This window comes from Protopterus annectens, chromosome 8.part0 (assembly GCF_019279795.1).
Source record: "Protopterus annectens isolate FY-2018-M chromosome 8.part0, PAN1.0, whole genome shotgun sequence".
Lineage (NCBI taxonomy): Eukaryota > Metazoa > Chordata > Ceratodontiformes > Protopteridae > Protopterus > Protopterus annectens.
This window is the reverse complement of record NC_056741.1, coordinates 226,545,681-226,568,785: the sequence shown is the minus strand read 5'-3', so window position 1 is coordinate 226,568,785 and position 23,105 is coordinate 226,545,681. Positions and strand designations below refer to the sequence as shown.

At 38.3% G+C, this 23,105-nt stretch overlaps 1 protein-coding gene across 1 annotated transcript in view; it reads left to right on the top strand.

The window, feature by feature from the left end:
• LOC122808718 (low affinity immunoglobulin epsilon Fc receptor-like) overlaps window positions 1–23,105 on the top strand; it is a 288,004-nt gene that overhangs the window by 238,929 nt on the left and 25,970 nt on the right. The window contains exon 5 of the mRNA XM_044079710.1: window positions 6,501–6,616. Within this exon, the coding sequence (XP_043935645.1) occupies window positions 6,501–6,616 (116 nt within the window). The remainder of the gene's footprint in view (window positions 1–6,500; window positions 6,617–23,105) is intronic.

Sequence of the window (23,105 nt, the reverse complement as noted above, 5' to 3'; positions counted from 1 at the left end):
ACATAGATGGGTAGCTTGTTCTAGAGTATGGAAGTCTCTGGGACAGGAATCTATCCCTCCAGCATGTCCTGTTTATTGTGTGAACCACCTTACCCTCATCCACGGCTTTGGTGACTGCCTCAAATGTTTTCATCTCTTCAGATTCAATGCCACTCTCCTAACTTCACTAACAGTCATGCCTGACAGACAATCCATCCAGCTCTTTCCTGGAAACACTTGTTTTCTCTTGTCTTCTTCCTGTTTGTCCGAAATCTTCTTCAGTAAATTGTCTTCTACTTTCCTACACTTTAGCCTCAACCATCATAACCTGTAAAATTTGACCTTTTCTGCAACTGGTGCTATTTGGCCTTCTATTCTGATGTCCTTATGTCTTTGTCTGTTCCACAGTGTGCATCAGTCTTCCTGTCCCAGACATTTAATCTCCATCATTTCTAGCTTCCCTGACTGTTCATCCTTCACTCTCCATGTTTCTATACCACTTTGTTGTACTGATCACTCCATTGCTTGGTACACCTTAATTTTCAGCTTCTTTGGCATTCTTCTGTCAGACACAAACCCCATCACTCTATGCCAGTTGGCTACAGTCCCTATAATTGTCTTTTACCTCCTTATTCAGACTTCCCTTCTCAAACATGCCTCACAGATACTTGAAGCTGTTTACCTGTTCCATTATTTTTCCTTTTATTTCAATTTCCATCTTCTGATTTCTCTCATTTGCTGCCATGACAACTGTCTTGTCTGTGCTCAGTTTCACCCCATGTGCCTTCAGTTTTGCATTCCATTCCTCTATCATTTACTAAAGTTCTTGTTCAGAGTCCGCCTGTAATCCCACATTGTCTGCCTTCAGCAACTTTATTTGGCTGTCCCTTCTGACCTGCTTGTTAATATAGTCCATCACCACTATGAGCAGCAGTGGGGTAAAAGCTAACACTTAATGTACATCCACTCTCACTGTAAACCCCACTGTGAGACTGAACACTGTTCATACTTGTGTCATTAGGTCTTTGTACATAGCCTGTACTAATTCTACCAATGTTTCTGGGACTTTGAACTATCGCATGACTGTTCAAATCAACTTTTGTAGCACCTTATCATATGCTTTTTGCAAGACTAGGAATGCTAAGTTGGACTCTTTCCTCATCTCTAACTTCTTATCCACTAACTGTCTCACTGCAAACATACAGACAGTTATGCTGTATCATGATCTGAATCTGAACTACTCATTTCCCATCTTATATTTTACTGTTGTGCATATTCATTTATCAACCCACCTCTCCAGGACTTTCATGCAGCATGACAGGAGTTTGATGCCTCTATACCGCCTACAGTTATAAATGTTCCCTTTGTCTTGAACACCGGCACTTGAATTCTTGTACTCCAGTCATCTGGGATATAAATTTCTCTCCATACTGCAATGAGTACCCTCAGGAACCATTTATCCCTAACTCCCTCAATGTCTTGATTATATCTTTATTATTATAATTATTATTATATTATATTATATTATGTTATGTTATAGTATATTATATAAATTATATTATTTTGTAAATTATAATCTGTAGAACATGTGGAGCTTTTCTCCCCGGGCCTTTGCTGAAAAAGGGCTACTTAGCTCAGTCAGACAAACATGGTCAACAAATGTAAAATAAATAAATAAGTGTCTGCCATGACCTCATATGATCCTGCTGCTTTCCCTGACTTTCTTTTCCTTAATGTTTTTCTTACTTCTTCTAAGGTGGGCTTCTAGTCCTCTTTCATCACTGTCTGTGTCTGGCTGTTTGTCTTCTGTAGAGTTTCTTCATTCAGAAACTGCTGGAATTTCTCCTTCCATCTGCTTTTGATATCCTGTGAACTGGTGAGAAGGTTGTTGCTCGCATCCCTTATGAAGGGTGTGTGACGACTATTTTCTTACAACCTTTGTGCTGTTTACTTAGTCACTTTCTAGAAGCTGGTAGAGTGCCTCTGCCTCCTTGTTCTTTATCTTTCCAACTGCACTCTTAGCCTGTTTGTTAACTAACCAGTATTCCTTCTTAGCCTGGTCTGTTTCATCTGTCTCCCACTTTTTCCTGTACTCCTTCTTTATTTAATGTTATCCTTGGTTTCTGCATTCCAGCATTTCTTATTTAATTTATTTCCATACCTGGCTCAGCTTCATATCAATTATGTAGTCCTTACACATGCTGTTTTAGGTACTGGCATTCTTCTTTTTCTTCATTTTCACATATTTCCACTTCTTCCTGAGGTACTAGAACCCTGAATATTTCCTTGAAATCTTGTGGTTTCTCTCCAGTTAAATTCCAGGTCTTTATCCTAGTCTTTCTTGATCTTAGAACCTTTTTCTGACCACTTCTTGCAGATGATTGTGACAACCAACAGTTTATGCTGTGAGCAGACTTTGCAATCACTGATTCTACCCAAATACCCCTTCCTTACTAGGAAGAAGTCTACCTGAGTTGAATATTGATCAATCTTGTATCTAATCTTCTGACTGTCTCACTTGCTGAACCATGTGTTGGCCACCATCAAGCTATTTTCCAGACAGAATTCTTAAAAGGCCTCTCATACTCTATTCCGATTTCCCCGCTCATGCACACCCATGCAGTCTTCATGTCCTGATCTCTCTGTCCCAATATGTGCATTATCAATATCAACTCATGTTGCCCTATGCCTGAATGCACTCTTTCCCTCACTATCACAACCCTGCTGTGAGACATAGACTGAAATTATTAATATTGCCCTAGCCTTAAACTGGAGTCTGAAGGCCATGGATCTGTGAGTAATTCTGATGGCATGCCTTATTTTCTTCTGAAGACTCTCCCTCAGCACAATTCCCACACCATTTCTAGTCTGTCATCCCACTAAGTAGTAAACTCTGGATCCCAAGTCAAGTGGCTTAGCTGTACTGCTATTCTACCTGTTTCCTGGATATAGAGAATGTTTTTGTTTCCTGGATAAAGAGGATGTCCAGAGTCCTCCTTGCCTACATGCCATCTTCTTCCATACTGTGTCTTGTCAATGAACTTATATTGAGTGTAACAATCCTTAGCTCACTCTTTGCATATTGCTTTTTTACGTCCTGCTATCACTCAACAGAGTTATCCCAGGTAACCCAAGCTGGATACCTGGACACTGGTTGAGAGTGGTTTATTGGCTCAGGGCTGCTAGGTTTTATGTGGGTCACACTCTAGCCCCTAACATCATTAGCACTGGTCCCTGGCATAGGTTAGAGTAGACTGGGTCATCAACACACTTATCATTAGCAAATACCCATGCCCATTATTGGTGACATTAGTCAATGTGACTGAATCACCTATAGTCCATTTTACAACCATCAAGTGGCTAGCCCACACATGGAGCACAGTCTGTGATCCATGTTCTCTTTTCTAGAAGATACTGCACACCACAGTTTCTCCCCAAAGTGGTAGTTTTATACAATTCTTCTCTTTGTACATCTCTTCTCCTAATATGCACCATCTAGAGTCTGTGCTGCTGCCCACAACTCTATTCTTAGGTGGTTTTGGAGTGCAAACACACAGCATGTTTTTGAAAGGTGACACAAACCCCAGAGATACCTATAAAAAACTTAAAAAGTAAAATATATATATATATATATATATATATATATATATATATATATATATATATACATCCTATGGACCTCCATTACAGGAGGCTTAAGGTATTACACAGTGACAACTCTGGCTTTGATGATAGGATATTTTGCAGGCACCTTATTTTTTTATGGATACTTGATTTGAAGCCTTGTGTTTCTAAATTGTAGCCAAACAATCCACTTAAGCTGTGCTAATGAGGTTAGAATAAAAGGCTGAAACACATCTGTCCAAAGTTAATTGGGTTTGGCTTCGTTAGCCTGAATGTACTCATAAATTCTTAAAATGTAAAAAGTCATGGGTGTTGACAAACAATGTAGCTGAAGCTCTGCATGTCTTTAAAGGGTTATTTACATACATCCCAGTGACTTGCCTTACAGGAGGTTTAAGGTATTATAGAGGGAAAACTTTAGTTGGTTTGTGCATTTTCTTGCAGGTTTTACTGAATGCTTTTTATCTTTTGGTTGATAGAGAGTAATATATATATAACTATATATATATATATATATATATATATATATATATATATATATATATATATATATGTGTGTATGTAAATGTATCATTGCATCAAATATTAGATCAGCGGACGTTACACATGCTGCTGCAGGGCTGCTGCAAACTTTATTTCTGTTTCCGCAACTGGTCAAGCAAGATCATGCAAGACATTATTAAACACATACTCCATGCACAAGCAACACAGCTGCTTGTACTTCCCCTTGGAAGTACAATATGTCTTCCCGCTGTCCTTGCAGTGGCTGTAACTGCTCATTGCACACACTTGACAGGCTGAATTTCTTGTTGATGAGCATCACATTTCATTGTGCACTCACAGTAAACAGAAAAGTGTTGGCAACGTTGCTGAATCCCAAGGGAGATGCTCTGTGTCTGTCAATGTTTTAACATAGTGCTTCCTCGCCAGGCTGGAAGCCAGCTCTAGCCAGCTCTTGTTGTGATGATGTAGGTGCTGTGAGCTGTGATGAAGTGTGCACTCTTCACTTAGACTCATTTCATCAAATAAAATTAAAGATGGCAGTCTAACTGCTGTAAGCTGCTGCAAATGTATCTGATATCTACTAAATGTATATACGTTGCATAGGCTACATACGTAACTCTTGATAAAATCATTGAATAAGGATTCCGATCAGAAGGTCAGAACTGCAATTGATTTGCTAAATACTCATGCAGGATGTTTTGTTGGCATCTGTAACCAGCTAGCAGTGACTTATTCAGTACTTACACGTAGATTTGCAAGGATCCTGAAATTTGTCTAATTGTGCTAATCCTAGGTAAAAATCAGTGTTGCTGCTGACTAAAGTCTTTTTAGAGCGTATCTTAACTAAAGGCTGCTAGTATAATCTTGGATTATGAATATTGTAATTAACGGGATGCAGGCAATTGCATGACCCAACTTTATTAGTGAGTGACACAGCTGTTAATTTTTCATGGTTTCTATTTCTTTGGTTTGATTCTTGGTTAAGGTGCACTCTTTGTGAAGTCTGCACATCCACATTCTATCTATCTGAGATATTTCTCAGTGCTTCGATTTCCCTCCACATCCAAAGATGTACCAAAGGTAAATTGCTGCTGGCACAGAATTCCCTGTAGACGTGTTTCTCCTGTGAGAGTTAGTGAATGTCTACGTCTGGTAATCGGGTAGTACCCCTTTCAGGATTACTTTCTCTCCCTTGCAATCAATCAGTTAGTTCCAAGGCAGCTGCAGTTCATACACATACATGCCTCTCAACCTCTTAGTGCAAGAAATCTGGACAAAGCATAAAATAGTGGTGGAACAAAGGCCCAAAAATAGAGATATATTTTAAAGATTGCTCTGATAAACTTCAAAAGTTGCTACAATAATAGAATTCGTTAGCATGCATTTCCTGATGAACATCAAGTCTGAAACTCATATGTATGTTACTATGTAGTACCTTCAATCTTTAGTGATTTGCCAGAAAAAGCACAAAGTTTATGAGGACCAGGCCAAAAATAAAATCTGGACAGTGTACGAAAATCTGGACAGTTGAGAGGTATGCATGCATATGAAAATTGGATTGTGTGTAATCAGAGAATGAGTTATTGACCTTTGTTACACATTTTTCTTGTAATGACTCTATATTCTACCCAACTACTGTGATCCTCCAGTTTACTGCCCAACCTCCCTTATACTCATCGCAACTACCTTGATAGCTCCATGTTGTTGATCCTAAACATTTTCCTTTTTACTGGGAAGACTCAGTAATACCTTGGAATTCTAAGTTTTAGAAACAGGAAGTAAGGATTTAGTGGGGAGAAAGAGACGAGGGCCAGCAACCTTCTCTCTGTGACAACAGTTTAAGACCCTTACCTCAAACAAAGCAATGTGCAACAGCACTAAGTGTATCTGAATTCACTTTCACATGCTATACAATGGATGCATGTCACTCTTGTTCTCACATAAAGTCTTGCTATATCTTGTAAGGTTCTTAGCCGACAACCAAAATTATATAAAGAGTGCAGTTAAACTCACAACGTCCCCCTGAGATAAAGCTAATGAACAGCGGTTTCAACACCCCCTCCCCCAGTACATTTCAGACTCAGGGCCCTATGGATAGCTTCTCTTCTAAGATATAAATGATAAGAAAAGTAATAGTTATCCAGGAGGAATGAAACAAGGTACTAGGTTTGGTTTTAAAATAATGAGGCAGCAGAACACATGCATAAAGTGAATCAAATTATACAGTCAGTTTAATTCACACATTTTGTTCATTAGTTTGTTTCTGAAATGCACTTCAGCAATATTTTGTTAATTCTATTATTCACTCATTTTATTTTTAAAGACAATGGTTTCATTGTGGATAGCCTTTCCTATTATGTGAACTTATGATGCTATATCTTTTATATTTTTAGGAGTTTCTTAGCTTGTTTGCAAATAAAAATGAAAAGTATTGGATTGGATTGTCAGATATTGCAACAGAAGGTGACTGGGTCTGGGTGAATGGCAAAAAACTTACAAAAGGAAAAGTGTGAGTATATTACATCTAACACATCTTGACAATCAATTTCACTTGCATTACATGTAATATATATTCACAGTAATTAGGAATTTAAATAGAATCATGTGGTATTATAGCTATGATAATGTTACTCTTTATCTAAGTAAGACTGTAGCCATTCAAAGGCCAGGAGTATTAGTTTACATGCTAACGTCATTATTGCTATTTATGTTTAGTATGACTACACGAGTAATACTGTGTTTCCGGCATTCAACCATTCATACTTTTTCAAAAGAGTAATTATTCATCAAATGCAGAACATCTACGGTGGAATACAACCATACACTATATATATATATATATATATATATATATATATATATATATATATATATATATCTACAGGCATCCTTCCTTAGCTGCAGATTTGAAATTTGGCAAAGGCAAGCATCAGTACTTGCAGCATAACTGCATTTTCACTTGATCACAGATTGAGTTAATATTGTTGAAGTGCTAGCTATACGTGAATTAACACACATCTCACTTTCATGTGTTACATGGAAAATAAGTGACTGCCATGAACACTTCTCAGGGAATACCAAACATGTCACAGTGCAGCCTCGGGTCAGCTTTATGTAGCACTATATTTTTCAAATGCTTTAATAAAAATATTTAATCAGTAAGAGACAGAGGAGTAATAGAAAAATGAAACTTGAAGCACTGGAGGGAAGGAATGCCATGGTTGAGTTTAGCATTAATCTCATTACACAGAGAAGGAGAAATGTACTTCAAGCCATATATAACAGGCGCGCACACACACACACACACACACACACACACACACACACACACACACACACACACACACACACACACACACACACACACACACACTCATATATATATATATATATATATATATATATATATATATATATATATACACACACACAGACACACACCCACACACGCACTTATATATATATATATACATATCTATATATATATATACATACATATATATATATATGCACACACACACACACACACACACACACACACACACACACACACACACACACACACACACACACACACACACATATGCATAACATATATATATATATATATATATATATATATATATATATATATATATATATATATATAGTGTACAATTACAAGGTGAAGGCCAAACGTCACCATTTGAAATGCCGAAGATCAGCAATACCGACTGTCCAACCTTGCCCGATTCCGGACCCATGTTAGCACTTTTTCATGGGTCTTGCATAGTTGTGTGTTTTTGGATTCACATTACAGTCTGTATTCTGTATCCTTGATATTCCATCTTTTTGCAGTTCATTTGGGAAATTGTAATAGTCAAGCTTCCAAGCATTGACTATGTAACAGATATATATATATATATATATATATATATATATATATATATATCACATGTAAGTATATAGATAGATAAATACAGACGTTGTAGATATCAAGTTGTTTTCAAGATATTCATCTGCTTTTTCTAAAGTGTCCATGTTCTGAATATTAACCTTTATATAGGAATAGTCTTGCTTTCTAACTTCTATGGCAGCCAAATGGTTCTTATCTGTGTGTGCACTAGTACTTTGGAGTAAAGAAAGTCTTGAATTAAAATGTGCCATTCTTATGCATTAGGGGAAACAAACCTCTTCCATGTTATTGTTATGCACATTTACTTTATAGCCAGCAAACCCCAAAACAGTATTGCATGTAAAATAGGTCAGGTTAGGTAGAGCTAGTCGGCAGTTTATCAGATATCTTACCTTAAAGAAATGAAGCACAATGAAATGGAATAGTAACAACAAATAAGAAAATATACTTACAAGATCCTTTAGTCTAATTCTGTACATATCTTCTTGTGTAGTCTCTGCTATTTTTGTTGGTTTTCTTTCTGCAATCTTCATTTAGTCTAGAATTTTTTGAAAAAGTGGGATCTCCAAGCAAGCACTCTTCCGAGATAACAAAACCCTAATGGAACTTCATTTTCAGTCTAAATGGACCCAGCTGAGGTTAGAGTTACAAGGACCCATACCTGTGGTCAGGTCTAGGGTAGTATCTGCAGGCTAGCTGATGAACAGGCAACCTGTATAAGATGCACAAGCTAAGGCTGAAAACACGGTATGTTGCAATTTTGTGGGCTATGATAAGGATCAGGAACAGATCTAGTCAGACAGGCATGAGCATGATGCCTTTAATCAGACTACAGTCTGACAGTGCAAACTAGATTTAGAAATGTGGAACATCAACTCAGTGCCAGGGAAGAATCATGAGCTAATGCAAATGGTGAAAAGTCAGACCAGCTAGTTTTATAGTCTGACTTACCTCCACATGCAGAGAGGGTTCTAGAACCAGATTTATTTAACAGGTGTGGACTTCATCCTGTTCAGAAGTCATTCCCGTTGAGAACATTTGTGGTGTGCGATTATTCACAATTTCCCAGCTGAGGTACATGCAGCTGGACTTTTTCTTAATGTTGTGTGACAGCCTGTAGTAAGAAAACCTTTACTTTTTTATTGCTATATACCAAACTCCAGTAAGGAGTATTTCATCTTTTTGGAGTAGGTGGGTGAAGTGCAAGGAGTTATAGGTTCATAGGTAAGTACTACGCTTGCTGCCCTTGCAGGCCATTTTAAGCCTAGCATTTTCCTTTTTTGTGCTTTAATTAGCCTTTCCCATTTGGTTGGAGATTGGCTTTACCCATCCCTTGGTCGATAATTATATATTACCCCTGATGAGATTAACTGGGACAATACTATAGATAATCTGAGGGGACCTATGCATGAGATAAAGTATATAGGCACTTCCTCTGTTGATTAGTAGGACGGGGCTGTCCTTTGGTAAATTTTCTATTTCCTATCCATAGATCCAAGTTTTGATGAATAGGGGTGGGAGGTTGGCATAATGGTTAAGGTGTTTGCCTTACATTCACAAGGTGTGATGTTTGAATCTCACATGAGAAAACTGGCAAGACTTGAAATGGCCCAAAGAGGCAATCAGCCTAGCACTAACCTATGGACACGGATGAATTTTGTTTTATGTAAATAGAGAGTCTGTTCCATTGATGTGGTATACTCTGAGATATATACTATTCCCTAAAAACCTTTTTGTTGACGTTGCAGAAGAGGTTTAGATCTCTACACCAAGTATTTCTATTTTTTAGAATGTGTTGGCTGTAAACTGCAATTTTACTCAGTTGAATTTCTCCAAATCTTTTGGGTTTCTAATACCATGATGGGAATGCGCCCCATTCTTAAGTCAAAGTATGATTAAAGTTCATAAAATTAATATTGGTTTAATCTTGATGTTAGCCAAAAGTGCTCTTCACAGAATCCGCAATATGCCCAGAAATGACTCCTTCTGTAATTCATATGGAGTTTCATGTATCTGTAGCATGTCTAAGTATGACTGTAAATTCTTTTTTTTATGAGATTCATTGTTCTTACTACTATATGAACTGTCTGGGTATCCTTCTTCCACACTGCCCTCATTTCTGCTTGTGAATCCTGGTATTTTTTGACTTTGTGTCTCTCTGTACATAAGACTGTAATCGCTGGGTGATGCAGTTTCAATGATCAATGCTACTTTTTTCTTCTTTTTATGGACTCGTATATCGGGTTTTCTCCCATCTATTTTTTCAACTGTTGGTAATGGGTGATCCCATATAATATAAACGTCACCATTTTCTTTGTGATTTGTATTTCCAATGCTTCTCAGAAACTTTGATATTGTAATGTTTGCACAATCTCCTATGCAACAGTCTTTCTACATTGTTATGCCTGTCAGTATACAGGCCCTCTGCCATTAGTGAATCACACCCAGCAGCAAGATGTGTGACTGTTTCCAATTCTGTTTTACAGAACCTGAATTTGTAAACCAGAGGGATTTGTAAACCAGTGTGTACATTGTCCCCTGTCCTGAGCTGCCAATATTAACCTTTCATCTTTTGGCTTAAATTCACCTGTCCTTAACCATTCCTGCATAAGATCCTGATCAACATGAAGTTACTCCAGGAGTTTTCTGTACTTGTAACTATATTTATGCCTTTTCCATATTTCTTGCCTTCTCATCAGATCCTTCCCCTTATATTTTTTTCTTTTGTTTTTTTGCACATTCAGTTGCTACCTGATTTTTGCCTACTTCTGATTTGATTTTCATTCCCTCTTGACACTGATATGTTTCTGCTAAAATAAGCATGGGAGTCATCTTAGATTTATTCTGTTCATGTTTTAAAACTTTCTGGATCTGAAAAGGTCAACAGATATGTATGTAGTCCTGCGACTGTAGACCTAGACATGTAATGGGCAGCATGGTGGTGCAGTGGTTAACTTTGTTGCCTCAAAAAAAGAGGTTCTCCAGTTTGATTTTCGGCTGGGGTGCCTTCTGTGCAGAGTCTGCATGTCCTCCCTGTGTTCATGTGGGTTTCCTCCAAGTACTGTGGTTTCCTCTCACATTCCAAAGACATGCATCTGGAGTATTTCTCCCCGGGCCTCTGCTGAAAATAAGCTCTGCCCTAGTCAGACTTTCCCAGTCAACAAATGTTAAATAAAATGCAATCAGTTTTGTGCAGACTCATACCTCCTTCAGAATGAGGAATATATATATAATCCTGGTACGCACTATTTTTTGTTTATCATTTAATAAGAATAAAGCATTTTTCTTGTTTTCCTGTCCAACTCTTTCAATACCTTTTGGGACCAGTCATTCACCCCAAAAATGTAAGTTAGAACAGGAAGTGCAAATCAGTTTTTAGCCCGGACTTTGTTTCCAGATATTAGGACTGATTTCAATATTAATTTTAGTCTTCTAAAATATTCCTTATCAAGTTTTTATTCACATTTGTTCATGTTTTATTGGTGATCCTTCATCAATTCCCAAATATACGCCTACCTGCTCAAGTTCCTTTATATCACATTCCTGTCCCAAACTGATGTTTCCTTGGTGTTGCAGCTTTTCTGCTTTAAATGTTGTTTTTGCACATTTATCAAGACCAAATGACATTCGTATATCATCTGAAAAATTTTGACTACTTGCAGTTTTGCTTTTAGTTTCTCATCTGATGAGCTAAACAGTTTTAAATCATCCACAAAAGGAAAATAAGTCTTTACACTTTGTTGTTTTCTGGGAGCCAAATTGTAACTATGACCTAATCTGTTAAGCAGTCAGCTTAATGGGTTAAGGGCAATACAAAGAGCAGTGGTGATAAAGACCCATCCTGGCATATCCCTCTTTGAATTTTAATTCCTGGGATAATTAAAAGTAGATTGACACTGTTTCATGGTCACTGTAATATCAATGTAGGGTGTCTCTTATACATCTGTAAGTGCTCTTTTATCCATGAATGTGAGATGGTGTCAAATGCCTTTTTGTAATCGTATCCATGCCATACTTAGATTCTTCCCCTTTTTACAATTTTCCATTATGACTTTAACAACAAATTATGCTTTGTTCCGTACATTTTTCTTTTGTTACCCTTTTGCTCTTCTGCCATGATTGAGTTTTCTTCGAAATTACTATAAACTCTGTTAGCACCAATTCCAATATATAGTTTATTCATTGCTGGAAGGACAGTTATTGGTCTATATTTTTTAGGATAACTTACAGATTAACTCTTAAGGATGAGTATTGTTTTTCCTGTTGTTAACCAGGTTGGTGTCTGTTTGGGATGCATGTATAAGTAGTTCTTACTCAGGGTTAAAATCTTCTTGTAAAGATGTGAATACTTTTAACCAGAAGTTGGGAACTGCATTTAAGCCTGGGATTTTCCATTTAGGAACTTTCTTAATTTTGTTTCAATTTCTGTGAACATTACTTCATCCCATTTCATATCCTGTACATTTGATCTTACTGTTTCTTTTACTTCTCTCCATTCAGCACCTTTGTTATGTTCCACGGGGTCATCATAAATATTTCTCCAAAATGTATCTATTTCTCCTATTTTTGGTGGTGTTTTTATTCCTTTTGCTTTGTTTCCCAATTCCCTATAAAACTTTTTTGGTCATCAACAAATTGCTTATTTTGTTATTTTCCTTTATATTTATCTGCATATCTTCTATGTTTTTTTGCCTTTGCTGATATCTCTAATTTAATATTGGTCTGCTCCATCATGCTATGCCATTATCAGAGTTGGATTTTCTACACTAAATCCTTCACTTCACATGCAATCCATAATTTCAATTTATATTTCTTTCATTTCTCCATTACTAATTCTCTTTTCTGTCTGCCCCTTTGCTTTCTTATTTTTTTGTATTGTGAAATTGTCCATATCTGGATGTATTTACATGTATTTCTCTTCAAATATCTTTAGTGCTGCTTTTTTGTATAGATTAGTTTTGCTTTGTCCTTTGCATAGATGTTGCACTATATTAAATCTCCTTTTCTTTCTCATGTCAGCATTTCTTCTTCATTTAGATTCATAGCTTCATAGGAGGTGACTAGGCTATTGGTCCTAGGGCATTTATAAGCCTAGTCATGTTATACCCTCATTCCCTTATTGACCAAGTTGTATGGTCTATATTTGCAGGGCGATCTTATGATCAGCACCAACTGCTTTTATCCAAGAGGGATAAAGTGACACCCCGGAGTAAATTTACACTCTCCATCCAGTTGCCTATGTTATGCTTAAATTTGGTCATTGAGGAGCTCTGTTTTACGTGAATTAGGAGTTTGTTCCAGAGGAGTGGCAATCTCTGGGAGACATATCTGTCTCTCCATCATGTCCTGTTAATGTCACAGGCTAGGTTAAAATCCCTAGACCAAGTGAATCTTGTCCAATCTGACTTGTGAATGTGCAGCATTTCCATTAGGGCAGGGTCTGAGAATGCTCTGTAGGCCAGGCACATGTCACCTCTCAGCAGTCTATAAGATACAGAGTACAGTCACAGTTCCTTCAGTCTGTCCATGTAGGTCATGTATTGAAGGCCCTGAATTGTCTTGGTGAGAAACCTCTGCGGTATCTCCAGCTGCTGCAGGTGTCTGGTGAGATACATATAGAAGGGAGCTTTGTACTCCATTAGTGGTCTCATGAAGAATGAGTACAGGGGAGTTATAATATCCTTAGCTCTGGATGCAATGCCCTCACTTATGAGATGTGCAACATCAAAGGCCTTCCTTACCATTGCAGATCTAATGTGATCAAAGTTAAGGTCGCTATAAACCTGTGGTCACAAATCTCTCACCACAGGGTTTAAGCTAAGGGGGATACTGTTAATATTATTATTTGCAGGGACTTCCACTCTGCTGAAAGGGGTGATAATGCATTTATTTGTGTTTAGTTTAAGTCTGTGGCTTTGGCACCAATCATTTGTCTCTGTAAGCTCTTTTTGTAATACGTCAACATCGGTGGGGGAGTCAAAGATTGCAGTCAGTTTGCATTCATTGATGAACTTGGTAAGCCACAGGCCATCTATTTTTTGCCTGGACTTCTGTGAAATAGATTCCAAACAGTAGGTTAATAGGCTCATGGGTGTTTACTAGGCTAATGACCACAAGGGCCTTTTGAAGTCTTGTCATGCATCCAAAATCTCTGACAAGTTCTGATACCCTTGATAAGTGTAAGTGTGGGCCTGGAAGATAAACTATTTACAGGTTACCTGTTTGCATTAGAGATATAGGTGCCAAACCAGGGATGAATTTCCTGTTTCCCATCCAGTTGTTCAAGTTGCACTTGAATTGGATTAGGGAGGAACTCTCCTTCACATAGATGAGGAGCCTGTTCCATAGACGGGGTAGTCTCTGGGATACATACCTATCTCTCCAGCAGGTCCTATTTATATCATAGGCAAGGTTTAAGTCTTAAGAATGGGTAATTCTGGTACTTTTTGTTTTGTGGATATGCAGGAGGTCCATTAGAGTGGGTTCTGACAATGCCCTGTATGCCAGGCATAGAACTCCCCTCAAAAGCCTGTAGGAGACAGAATACAGGGATAGGGGCTTGGGGCAGTCTGCATAGGACATATTACTTACCCCCTGTATTCTTTTACTGAGTAACCTCTGTGGACATTCCAATTGTTGGATATTTCTGGTTAGGTACATACCAAAGAGGGCATTGTACTCAATGATAGGTCTGATGAATGCCAAACACAGTGGAACAATGACTTACTTGGACTTAGATGCCATACCTTTGTTTATAAGTTACACAACATAGAATGATCTCCTCACCAATGTAGACACATGATGATCAAAGGCTAGATTACTATCTATGTGTGCCCCTAAGTCCCTGACTACTGGGTGAACTGTAAGGGGTGTGTTGTCAAAATGATAGTCACAAGGGACTGATGACTTCCCAAAGGATACTATTGTGCATTTCTTGGAATTTAGTTTTAGTCTGTGACTCTGACTCGGGTTGTTTATCTGTGTCAGCCCCTCCTGGATAACACTTGTGTCAGTGTGAGATTCAATGACAGCTCCTAATTTGCAATCATCTTCAAATTTAGTCAGCAAGAGACCACTGACATTGGCCTTGACATCTGAGAAGTAAATGCCAAAAAGGAGCGGTCCAAGGACTGAACCCTGAGGGACTCCACTTGTGACTGGCCTCTTTGTTCTAACTTCCTGGGTCCTGTGAGCCTATTGGCTATTCACTGGGTGACATATGGGTTTGTACCTAACCTCCTGAGTTTGTCAACAATGCCCGGGTGGGATACTGTGTCAAATCCCTTGGCCAGGCCAAGGTAGGCAGTGTGAATGATGATTTCACCCTCATCCATTGCTTTGGTGACCTTCTCAAAGAAGTCCACCAGGTTGAGTAGGCATAATCTGCCCTTGACAAAACCAGTCTGGGTTGGGTCCAGTGTCTGGAGGTTTACTATTACTCTATCTGTATTGATCATCTCCATGATAATTCTTTCCATGGCTTTACATATAAGACTATTGAGACTTATGGGTCTGTAGTTTCCAGGGTCTGTAGATGTCCCACCTTTATGCAAATGGATGACTGTCACATTTCTACAGTCATAAGGTACAAAGCCTGTTTGGAGGCTACAGTTAAATAGTAATCCCAGAAGCCCTGATAGGTCATGTTTTATGCTATTTAGAAGGCGTGCTGGGATATTGTCTGGGCCCATTGATGCAGTGTTCTTGGTCTTAGAGATCATTAAGGACCTGTTCCCTAGTGATAGTAGAGTGAATTATATTTGATGATATTTCCTGAGGGAAGGTTGAGGGGGAGAGGAGTAAAGTTGGAGCTGAACTTATCAGCCAGGGGGTTTGCTATATCTTCTGGCTCAATATAGGTGGCCCCATTTAGAATGAGCTCTGCACACAATTGTGTATTGTCTTTGAGGTTGCTGACATCGCTAAAGAATGCTTTGTGGTAGTCCTTGGCCTGGGAGGCCAAACCTACCTCAAATTTGGCTTTGGTAGACTTTATTCATTCTCTGATTTGCTCTTTAGTTTAATAGTGCTTTCATCCTGCTGGGTTCTCCACCTCCTAATTTTTGCCATGATTTTCTTCCTCCTGTTATACATCTGACTGATTTTGTGATTCCACCAGGCTGGCTTGTTTTTTGAGTTAGTTCTGTACTTCTTCCTGGTGCGTACAGGTGCCTCCATGCAGCTATTAACATGCTTATACATGGTTTCTGTGAACAGTTCTGCATAGGCAGAAGTGTTCTCATGGTTTATAGGGGCTTGAAATTTTCCCAGGTTCTCACTTAATAGCAGGGAGTGAGCCTTAGAATAGTTCCTGAATATTCCCAGTTTAGTTGGGGCTCCAGGTTTTATTTTTACTTCAAAGGAGACCATTTTGTGGTCTGACCACACCAGGGAAGGCATTACAGTAAGGAGTGTGCAGCACTCTCCCATATTAGTGAGGACGAGATCCAGTATGGGTTGCACACCTGGTTGGTATATTGACTATCTGGTCCAGGGAGTTTGTGTTTACAAAATCCAGGAATCTCAGTGCATGTACATTTGATGTCATATAGGAGTCCCAGTTAATAGTGGGGTAATTAAAGTCACCCATGAATATGGTATTGGGTTGGATGGTTAGTGTTTCTAATAAGTTTAAATACATGGTATGGGATTCCTGGGTCATAGAGGGGGACCTATATCTTGCAAGGAAGTGGTATTGGATTTTACATATGGTGATGTGAACATGGAGCAGTTCAAATGCATTGTCCTGTTTGACCAGCCTTGAAGTATATTTATTTTTGATGTAAATGGAGACACCTCCACCTTTAGTTCCTGCCTGTGAAGTAGCTAGTCTAAATGTGTGGAAGGCATTGTAACCCTGTACTGTTGGTGTGCTGTCCGCGGCTTTAAACCATGTCTCAGAGACCACATAGACATCAGCATTCTCTAGGGTAAAGAGTGCTTCCAGGGAGTGGATTTTTTTGTTTAGGCTCCTAGCATTGAGCAGTAATACTTTAGATTTTCTTGGTTTTCATTTGGTATGTTGGAAGTACCTTCAATTTGGCATTGCCTATAACAGGCACTATGGGGGAAGACAATGTTTTAGATAATATTCGAAAACCTAGAGGGGAGAGGTGCAGACCATCCCTGGCAAAGCAGCATGGTCTGATGACCATTTCCTTCCATGCCGACAAATACTGCACCCTCTTAGAATGACACCAGAAACTAAGCCAGTTATTAAAGTCAGTCTTCTTTTGTCCATATTGTGGCATCATCTTTGGAGAAGGTAAAATGTTGCTCAATGCTAGGCTCATACCAGCCTGAGACACAATATTCCGAGAACTCTATGATGTCTCTTCACATAGTCTAGGGAGGTACATCTCAGATCATTTACTCCCACATGGACTATGACTGAGTCATATTGGTAATTGTGATCCAGTCACTTGAGTGCATGCATAATGTGGCGGATCCTAGCCCCTGATAAGCAACTGACCATAACTTTCTCCTTACTCAGCCTGGTGAGAGGGACATCAGTGTATCTCACAATGGAGTCTCCAATGACTAGATTGCTGGATTGTGTGGTGACTTGCCTTATGGGCTTAGAGGTAGAGGCTCCATGGGTCTATATTATAACATCGAATTCTACAAAGATCAAATGTTATAATATCGACCTCATAATGTCGAACGCTGAAAACAGTGAAGGTGCAGGACCCTGGGAAAGAATTTCGTGGGCGATTGCTGTAGCTTCACTATTTTCAGCATTTGATATGTTGGAACGTTATGGGTCGGGTTCAGGTAAGTGTGCAATTGTATGTAGGTTAGGGGGCTGGTTAGGTGAGTTAGGGTTAGGGAGCAGGTCAGGTAAGTGTGCGGTTGTGTGGACGTGAGGGTTAGGGTGCAGGTAAGGTAAGTGTGCGATTGTGTGTAGGTTAGGGGCATGTTAGGTGAGTTAGGGTTAGGGTGCGGGTCAGGTAAGTGTGCGGTTGTGTGTAGGTTAGGGTTAGGAGGTGGGTTAGGTGAGTTAGGGTGCGGGTGAGGTGAGTGTGCAATAATGACGGACCTTAGGGTTAGGGTTGGGTTAAGGTAAGTGGATAGCTAGTAGTGTATTTAAAGTTTAGTTTAGGTTTAGGTGTAGGATTTTAAGTGTATGTGTGTGGATTGCTGGCTTTTTTTGTGTGTTTGTGTTGTGTGCATGTTTCTCGGAATAGCAAATTTTTTCCCTGGGAAAAATTTGCTTTTCTGACTGTTCGATGTTTTCGGATTTTGGTGTTTAGGGTTCGATATTATAACATTTGATCTTTGTAGAATTCCATGTTATAATATAGACCCAGGCTCCATGAGATGTAGCTCTATGTGTTGATGTGGGTGTTGTTTTGAAAGAGTGCATTTGGGGCTGCTGAGTGTATTTCTTATGTGTACTTTGTATAGGAGGTCTTTGTGGTTTAGGAAGGTTACATGTAAGTGCCTCAGTATATGTGGGTCCAGTTGTCTACTTTGAATTGTGCGTGATGGGTGCAGCATGTGTACTACTTAAACTGTATTGACATTATGAGTACTTTTATGTGAGAGCTTTGCCTCCAGTGATGTTGTGTAAATATATCTCTCACATACCGTATCAGTTTGTTTAAGAATTAACTGGTTGTTAGTAAACATGGGGCAATTTCAAAATTGCCTCAGGATGCTCATATCCTCCAAGCTGGTAACGGAGACAGTATTAAAATTTATATCCATGGCAACAGATCCTTTTTTATTGATTAGACTGTTGGAGTGGGAATATCAGTGACTGTCAGGCGTATCCAGTTTGCAACTATGCTGACAGTGCTTGTCACTGCAAACTAGTTGCCCTTTGTGCAACTAGATATTGGAGAAATTTCAGTAGTGCTTTTACAGGAAAAAATGTCACTCAAGGTGTCTGAGTCTGTACAGAGTACTGTCAAACACTTGAGGGGAAACTAATACGTAGACCCTGAAAATTTAAGGATGAAGTATTAAGGCAGATATTCTGAAGTTAGAAAGAAATCAAGCAGTACTTACTGAAAAACAAAGAATTAGCTTGTCAAGAATTATGAAAACAGGGGAGTTGCATGAATGGCTACTGCCTGGCTACTACTAATGCTGGTCTCACCACTGCTTCACTCTGTTGGGATACAATCCAACTTTGCTTTTTCTACAATGCATCCTTGTGGTACACTACTAGTAACTGGTCTGCTGGTTGAGGTGGATTTCCCGACTTTGACTGTATGCGTTCTGTCAGTGAGCCAGTTGGCTATCCAGCAAGTGACATATGGGTTAATTCCCAGCTGTGAGAGTTTCTCAATGTTTCATACACCAACGGCCAGCAGTCGCAATACTAAAACACTAGAATCCAAGGTAAATAGAAAATATTTATTGAGTATCCATTTTAAACCGGTTTCGGCTAACCAGCCTTCATCAGTGAATAGAATTTTCCATCCAGTGTGAATAGTGAATATTTATACACAGCCCCAACCAATGGAAACATGGTATGATCCAACAGAATAATTCAAGCAACCAAGTAAGCAATAGGCATCAAAATTTACATCACAAAGTTAATAATAATTTATAAGACATAATAAAACATTGCATAACAAAATAATGAAATAAAATATATAATCCAAATTTATAAATATGTGTGAGTATTATATTAAAGTACATTATTACTTATGCAATTCTACATAAAGGCACATATGCTATAAATCCAATGCCAAACATAGAATATCACAAGCATATCCTATATATATTAGTGTAAAAACAAGTAATATATATCCAGAGGGTAAAGAATAGACAATTATATACATATATGTATTTGACATATGGTAACATGTTATCTAAAAGAACATAAGTCTCATAGGGTTCCCTTTTAACCCAAGAATATATATTATTTACATGCCAAGTAAAGAAACTTGGTACATAAAATAATTAATTGGAAAACATGTTTAACCATATATCAATATATATGCATGCTCCTAAACATATTGAGATTTGATAAAATTTTGCAACCACGGCTATCAATAGTCAATAGGTTCACTTCCTATATATATGGTAACATGTTATCTTAAAGCACATAAGTCATGTAGGGTTCCCTCTTTCTAACCCAAAGTATAAGTTATTAGTATGCCAAGTAAAAACTTGGTACATTAAATAATTAATTTGAAAACATGTTCACCCATATATAAATATTTATGTGCTCATAAACATATTGAGATTTCAAAAAATTCTGCACCAACGGCTACCAATAACCAGTGCATTCACCTCCTGTACCTAACATCTCCAAAACTATTTCAAATGATCATTAAGACCTGGAGGAAATAATGCCCCAAGATTAATGATCCAATATTTTTCTTTATGGTTAAAGATACTAGCCAACCTTGTTGATTGCTTTTATCCCCTGTGATTTTGTCTATGATCATAAACATGAACTTGGTATTGGTGTGTTTAATAGTATGTCTGTAAATGGTATTAGTTTCTTTTTTGTTTCGGATGTCACTTTTGTGTTCATTCATTCGAGTTCTCAGTGAGCGAGAAGTTTGGCCAACATAAAAAGCTGAACACTGGCAGGTGGCTAAATACACAATCCAACTGCTACTGCAGTTACCAAAGACTCTTAAGTCATAAACCCTACTAGTATTGGCACTGCTAAATTGTTTAAGTTTACTTACTTGTTGGCATGACCCACAATGTCAACACGGGAAAGTGCCCAAAGGTTGATCTCCAGTTATGGTCATTTGTTTGTATATTGCACACCCACTTTCCTTATGCTTATAATGAGAGAAAAGGGCACCCAATGTTTTGCCACGTCTGTATGAAAATTGACATTTGGGACCTAAAAGTCCCCTTAATTCCTCATTTGCCAGAAGTATGTTACAATGGGTATCCAAAATATTCCTAATAACATTGTGATTGCGTCCATATGTGGTTACGAACCTTAGGGTAGGTTCCACCTGTGTGGTTTCTCGTTTCTTGTATTCTAATAATGTATTCCTAACCTGACTGGTGGACCATTCACTTGCTCTGAGTATGTCTAATTCTCTATATCCCCTTTCCATAAACCTGTTATAAAGATCTAGTTTGGCTTGATCACAATCTTGTTCTGATGAGCTGATACGTTTAATGCGCATAAATTGAGATTTGGATATGTTCCGGATGGTGTGGCGTGGATGCATACTCGACGCATGGAGCAAAGTGTTGTACTGTGGATATTTCTGATAGGTCTTAGTATTTAGAGTATGATCTTCATTCCTGTAGACTGTAACATCCAAAAAATCAATAATATCCTGATTTGATGTTACAGTAAACTCTATGCCCCATATGTTTCCATTTAAATATTCCACAAACTCCTGTAGATATGCCTCATCTGCACACCATCCAGCAATCATCCAAATATCTGTGCCAGATATCTATCTCTACCATATATAGGTTATGGAGTGGATTGTAGATCATACATTCTTCAAAAAATGCCATGAATAGGTCTGCATATATGGGAGCAAAAGATGCTCCCATAGCAGTACCCTGAAGTTGCCAATAGCACTCTCCCTAAAAATAAAAAACATTTTTGTTTAGCACATGTTCTGCCATGCATACTAACAGTGTATTAAATCCAGGAGGATATAGAGCTGAATGTTCAAGCCAATACTGCAAAGCCTGTAGACCAGCCCAATGAGGTATGCTAGTATATAAGGATTTCACATCCAGAGTACACATGAGCCAGCCCGGCTCCAATTGTGTATCTGTATTATTTGAAGAAACTGAGTTGTATCCTGTAATCTGGCCCTAACAAAAGTAAGCAAAGGTTTCAAATATTGTGTAAGAAAAACCGATAGAGGTTCCGTCAAGGAACCAATGCTGGACACAATTGGTCTTCCAGGGGGTTTCGAAATTGATTTATGAATCTTAGGGAGAATATAAAGAATTTCTTTTTGTGGGTCTGTAACCATTAGATGTTTCACTGTGCTCTTGGTAATGATACCTTCCTCCTCTGCTTGATTCAGAAAAGTATCTATTTCTTTCTTGAATACAGGAGTTGGATCAATAGACATATACATGTATCATCTAGTATTGGCAAGTTGTCCCCTGCCCTCATTCAAGTAATATCCCATATTCATAACCACGACTGCCCCTCCTTTGTCAGCTGGTAGAATGACAATGTTATGATTCTTCCTTAGATCATCCATAGCCACCTTTTCAGAGGAGGATATGTTTTGACCCATAATACATGATTCTCTGTGTGGAAAGTGTAGATCTCTAAGTACCGATTGTAGAAAAATGGATACATGTTTGTTCATGGGTAGTTGGAATTCAGATTTGTGAAATCTGAATTCATTGGATCTTTGAGAGGTTTTATCTGAAAAAAATAATTTGAGATTTAAGTTACGACAAAAACATATTACATCAGAAACTATGTTATACTCTTCAGAGAAAAACCCAGGTACAAATCCAAGACCTTTATTAAGTAGTTGTTCTTATTCTTTTGTGAGTATTACATCAGATAAATTCAACACATTCCTATAGACATTATCAATTATTTCAGAAGTGTCTGTATCAACCATTCCACAGAATTTGTTCTTATACCCATGCTTGTGTTTGTGGCCTCCCTGCTGCCTCTTTCCATGTCTAAAGGGTGTGATGCATTGGATTTTTTACAGATAAGTGACTCCCTGTAACTAACACTATTGTTGTCCGTATAGGAAGATTCCTCCCCTGATGTACTAATGAAAGGCCTGTCATTGGTCTTAAGAGTATATCTAGGTCTCTTCCTGGGTCTATTGTTTGCTGTCCCCTGACTGGTATCCATAAACCTTACTGATCTAAAGGATTCAAACAGACGTCCCCTTTGATAATCAGTAATGTCCCTATTAAATTTCTTAATTTTTCTCTCCCTAGTCTGTTTTTCATAGGTTGCCAATTCCTTAGAAAGTTTATTCACAGAAGCTGCATATATGGGTAGGGACTCATACTTTTTGCATTCCTCACAAAAGGTTTTCACCTCAGTTAAGTGAGTGTCAACCACTTTTTCATAATATGAAGCAAGTATCTTAACAAACATCATAGAGGCTTGTTGTAGTGCCACGTTCCACTCTTTAGTCAGTCTCTCTTCAGATCTACCAAC